Source organism: Glycine max, chromosome 8 (assembly GCF_000004515.6).
Source record: "Glycine max cultivar Williams 82 chromosome 8, Glycine_max_v4.0, whole genome shotgun sequence".
Taxonomy (NCBI): Eukaryota; Viridiplantae; Streptophyta; class Magnoliopsida; order Fabales; family Fabaceae; genus Glycine; species Glycine max.
Window position 1 is genome coordinate 42168607 of NC_038244.2, and position 5635 is coordinate 42174241.

The 5635-nt window shown below is 29.8% G+C and overlaps 1 protein-coding gene across 2 annotated transcripts; it reads left to right on the forward strand.

The window, feature by feature from the left end:
- The first annotated feature begins 2048 nt into the window (after nucleotides 1-2048).
- Nucleotides 2049-5160, forward strand: LOC100305825 (uncharacterized). Of its 2 annotated transcripts, none has more exons than NM_001250305.2 (3): nucleotides 2049-2196; nucleotides 3053-3126; nucleotides 4339-5160. In NM_001250305.2, the coding sequence occupies exons 2-3, from the start codon at nucleotides 3098-3100 to the stop codon at nucleotides 4853-4855; spliced, it is 546 nt and encodes a 181-aa protein (NP_001237234.2). In that variant the 5' UTR covers nucleotides 2049-2196; nucleotides 3053-3097; the 3' UTR covers nucleotides 4856-5160. The 2 variants fall into 2 exon arrangements, with proteins under 2 accessions (NP_001237234.2, XP_014633803.1); XM_014778317.3 differs by lacking the exon at nucleotides 2049-2196 and adding an exon at nucleotides 2556-2626 and having other exon boundaries at nucleotides 4339-5154.
- The last annotated feature ends 475 nt before the right edge of the window (nucleotides 5161-5635 follow it).

Genomic DNA, 5635 nt, shown 5'->3' on the forward strand with positions numbered 1-5635 from the left:
CAATGTGATTATTACTCATTATAATTTAATTTAATTACGAATTTTTTAATTATAGTTATTAAGTTTAAAGATATTTTACATTTATTTCAGATTTTAAAAGGGATAAAAATGTCGTAACCTAAATAAAGTTAGCTTTTCTGATTAAAAATATTCATCCTGCGTATATCTTCCAGTATTTTTATAAATTATTATTATTTTATTTGAATACTTATTTTAATAAATCTCATGGTCAAATTTATTATTAATTCTTGAGTGATAAGAACTCATTAAATTAGTATTTCATTAAACTATTTTTCCAAACACGTCCTTCATCCATATCTAAGGAGGACTTAATCGGTTAAATGGCCATCCCTTTCTATTCAACCAACTCCAACATTAGAGATTTTTCATGAGGCCATTTTCTCCAAAGTAGCCTTGGGTGGATTTTCAAACATATAAGATCTTCAACCTACCAAAGAATCTTGTTTTTTTTTTTTAATTATTACTACCTATTGTCCTATATATAAGAAAAGTAATATTTTAATTGTAGATTGATTCGTTACCAGTGATAACTAAGTCTTCTTTCACTTCAACCTTCTCACTTATCTCTAACTATGTAATGCATTTATAAAGTGTTCAAAAACTACTCATTACTTGTGAGAAATAGACATCCAAATCACAGAGGACCAAGAACTTATTTCGCTCATTTGTGAGTGTATCAAAAGTTTAACATTATTTATGAATCGAGATTAAACATAATTTATAAACATTATCTTTTTTTTAACTCATTAAAGTATTTTTTTTAAGGATAAATTTTTGACAAACCATCATACCTTAGTGAAAATATTTCGAATGTGATGATCTTAATAAAGTTAGTAAACATGAGGTTGGTATAATAATGTTGTTTGTTAGCCAATATTTTGGGGCGATGAGTCACAATAGATATTTTTTTGTTAGTTCGGTAGAGATGATTTGGGAGGAATTTAATTTGTGTGAAGGTGGTCTCGCTCTCACATGTCTTAGGAAAAAGTGAAAAGTTTATATTTATGTTTATGCCTTATGTCTTTTTTTACTAATTAACCTAACTCACATTAATAAAAAAAACAAATATTAATAGGGGTATGTTAGTATTTTTATAACTTTACAATATTATTTTCAATATGTTTCTCACTTAGAAATTTTCAATACAATTCAACATTTAATTTCATTTATACTCTATTTATTCTTTTTTTAAATTATTTCTCATATTTTAATCCACTCTATAGAGACAAATGACAATAAGGAAGATTGAAGTGTGATTTTAAAAAAAAAATCACAAACCATTTTTGTAGAGAGCTTATCTCCTTAAAGACCAAGTTTAAATGATCATCAGAAAAATAAGTTCAGTCAACAGTTTTCAAAAACCCATTGTCAGAAAAATAGGTAAAATATTTAACAAAAAAATAAATGATATATAAAAATCGTATTATTACCATAGATAAAGGTGCAGTTAAACCTTAATTTATTTTTCTATACATTAAGAAAAGTATTCATTAAAGCATTTATATGAAAGTCTTCATATATAAAATACTTATTTATAATTACTAGCAAACATATGTCAATTTAAAATAATAATAATAAAAAATAAACTAAAATACATTTGATATTGTCATAGTAAAAAGATAAAAAAAAAAAACACATTTCAAATATATTTATTAGTATATATATAAGGAAGACAATAAGAATATATTCTTTTAATCTAATCTGAAATACTTCATAATCTTAAATTTTTTTTTTGACAGTCATAATCTTAAATTATTAAAACTTAAAAATAAATACATCTATCATATAATTTGTTTAAAACTTACTAGTAGTAGTAGTAATTACCCAATTGTAGATAGATATAATTGTATAGCACCATTGATAGAAAAAACAAAATTGGGATGAGAAATCTTTAGGTCAATCAGTTTTTTTTTTTTCAGAAATTAATTATGGATATACTTAGTAGACCAATGTTGCGATATATATATATATATATATATATATATATACCTCAAGGTCAATATCGTAAATTCCATTATCGTCCATAGGACAACACAAGCAAACATATCCGTACTTGAATTGGTTCAGACTTGAGTTCAGTTCGGTTTCACACACTAAAACGCAATTGTTCAAAGTTGAAGCTGAAAGTGTCTGAAACTGGAAGTTGATATCTATAAAGCGCTCACTCTGTCTTAGGTAACCCGCAAAACCCTTCGATTCGCTTAAAAATGCCTTTTTTAGATCATAGCACGAAATTCTAAGTTTCTGCTTCTGGGTGTTTCTTTGGAATTCTTTTTCTTTCTACCCACATTTTTAGTTACCTATTTCCCCCCCCTTTCATTATGTTTTTATTTTCTTTTTTGTTTTAATGTTTAATTTTTTTTATTTTTTTAAACAACCAAAAAGAATCCCTAAATCACCAAACCTGTGAGGAAGAAGAACCAGCAAAATTTTATTTTTATTTTATTTTGTTGTTCCCTTTTGTTCTTTCTATTGGTAATTGTTATGTAATCTTCCAACATTTTAGCTTGTTTGACAACGGGGGGGGGGGGGGGGAGGGATGAAGCAAAGACCGTGTTTGGCATTAGCAATAGAAAAGCTGGGAAGAGAATCTAAGAATCAAAAGGTGAAATTTTGTAAATTTTATGAATGTATTTCTTTGATAGGGAAGGGAGTGGTGAAAATTTGAAATAAGCATGGGTTATTATTTCCTTCTGGGCGAAGACTTTGTAGTGAAGCTACTTATGTAGCAGGTTGTGTTCTTATCTTTGTGGTCACTTCTGAACAGATGATGTTCATCACTCTATCTATGTCCGTTGTTTTCTCTTCTCACACCTGATTATGGTGTTTTCCTAAACAGCTTAACAAAAGCATGTACTTAAGTGTTGGTCATACTCATACATAGGCATTTGATAGTTGATATATTGTTGTGTCTATGTGCACCAACAAGATTTTGAAAACTAGCACATGCTATAGTTTTGACAAGTTTGTTTGTTTATAGTGTTTTAGAGTATCATTTAGAATTTATGGTTTATCAAACTTTATGGTGCAGGTGGGGTTTTAAGTGTTGTGTTAATAACAGAACTTCATCGTGACAATGGTTTTGATAAGTGGCAACAACAAAAGGTAAGTTTTAAAGTCTAGCAAAGTTTGTTATTTCCATTGGTTTTTACTATTTTGTTGAAGCCAGTTTTTTCATCATCAATCAGCTCCTATTTTCTGAAATACTATACTGATATCCCTTTATCATAGCTCATAGGGATGTCTGTTTCATAACAATTATATTCTAGAATTTGTTTTCATATTTCAACCTTCTTATGTACACCTAGACATTTCAGTCCAAATGTGTGTATGAGGTTCGTTCCTCAAAAATTGTATTTTGTTAGAAGTTGTCTGGAAAAAAAAAATATGGTCATGATATGCTACACATTCAGTTCATTATTTATGTTATGTGTCTGTATGATTCTTTAAATCAACAGCCTTTTGTTTTTACACTCACTAAAACTATTTATTTGAAAGAGTAGACTTCTTTGGTGCTTTTGGTAAATGTAGGATTTGTCCAGAGAGGAGCACTTTTTCATATGTTGTATATGATGTTACCTAATGTCTATTGTACTATGGTTGGAGAATAATAGAAACGGTTATTTCTTGTGGTTGCCTCTTTAATGAGCTAAAGTGGTCTTATTGCCTTCTTTCTGGTTCTCAGTTCAGATAATGGTAACTATGGATAGCTTTCTTTGTTGCATAAGTGGAGAGCTTGGAAAGCTTTGCTTACCTGATGTGTTTTCTTGGCTGTCCTTTTTCTTTTCACTTTTTTGGGTTATCCTATGCTTTGTTCGTATACTTCTTTCTCATTGCTAACGGTTTCATTACTTTCATGTATTATGAGAAGGGAATATGTATTTCTAATTATTCATATGTTATTCTTCTTTGCTATTTTCATTGTTCCTGTTGTATTGTGTGATTGTGAAGTCATCATATCCTTACAAAATTTAACAATGCAAAATTATTCAACTACTCATTGTAGCTTGGGTTGTGGCAAGTAATCTCCGTATATGGAGAAGTTACCTAGTTCAAATTCCCTCAGAAGCATTGTTTAATATTGAACTTTGAAATCAAATTAGTTCTTAAGATTTCTCTTGAGGTTTCCCAAGGTTTAACAATATTGTGAAACAAAAATGAAACTTTTATCTGAATGGCACGGATATGAAAACTTGGTAGTGTATTCAGCAGAAACTTCCATGTAGATGCTGCATAGACTAATAATAGGTGTAGACTTTCTAACCTTTTTTATTATCCATTATAATTAGTCTATGTTAACTTGTTGTTTGACTGCAGTGTCTTACAACAAACAAATGATGAGAGGGCCAAAGCACAAGGTGTTACAGTGCTTCAGAATTCACATCAGCATGGAAACAAGAACATTGAAAGTGGGCGTACACAGAATGTGGTCAACTCTGGGTTGACCAAAGCAATATCAACAATGGATGAATTCAAGTGTGGATTTCCATCAGAAGGCCTATCGACCACATCAAATAAATGGTGGGGAAATAGTGATCGTGATGATCGTGCAGGCGCCAACGCGAATGGAGCCAAGAGTCATCAACCTGAAGAGAAAGTAGGGGCAGAAACAGACAAGATGGCACACGAAACGGGAAAAGCTGAAAAAAGTGAAATTCCTCATGGTTCATCTTTATTGAAAGCTGTGAGGAAAAGTGCGGTGGAAGAAGGAAGAGAAGCATTGAAATTAGGAGTTTTTCGAGGCTATGGCGTAAACAAGCTAGGCAAAAGAGAGAAAACATTGCTCCACCAAATATTCGGATCTTCATTGCCAAGGTCATGGATGGATCCATGATTAGAAGGTTGCTGATATGGCTAAATGAGAGAACAAGAGGACCAATTAGACAAAACTTTATTAGAATATCTGATACAAGATTAGTTTTCTAGCGACCATGGATTGAGTTTTATTGAAAATGAATTGTTTAACATTATGTTGAAGATTCAAATCAATATTGTGCCTGGTAAGTTATTAAAGCTGAACCTTGAGGACTCTTCTTCCTGTTCTGTAAGCATGGACAGACAGATCTAGAAAACTATAAGAAAGGCTGTAACTGGATAAATATTAGAGAAAATTATGAATTTGGTCCTTCAAAATTGGTACCATAGATCAACTTTGTGCTTGACATTATGAAAATTAAGTTGATGCTGTTGGTAAATTTGGTTCTTAATATTGCAAAAATGAGAATATAATTTGTGACTTTACACAATTGTAGTCAATTTAATCTTTGATGTTAGTGTATATTATTAGGGATTTTTGAAACTGGAAGGGGGAGCAGACGAGATGAAATTAGTTAGTCAAACGGGATGACATTAATTCACAGTTTTCAATATTTAGAATAAATTTTTTTTTTAGTTGAAAATCAAATTTACTAATAATATCATGGTTATTAAAATAATAAAGAATTAAATTAATTGATCTCGTAAAAACGATTGAATTAATTGATGGCTGTTAAAATAAAAAAAAATTAAGGTTCTTTTTTATAATATAAAATCAAATTGATTTATGATATTCATATCAAAGATTACTGTTTTATTCGTAAATTTTGACATACACATTTATCTTAATGATTGATAT

Coding starts and splice junctions, on each gene's coding strand:
- LOC100305825 (NM_001250305.2), top strand. CDS start 3,098: ATGGTTTTGATAAGTGGCAACAACAAAAG. Junction 3,127..4,338: donor ATAAGTGGCAACAACAAAAG/GTAAGTTTTAAA, acceptor GTTTGACTGCAG/TGTCTTACAACAAACAAATG.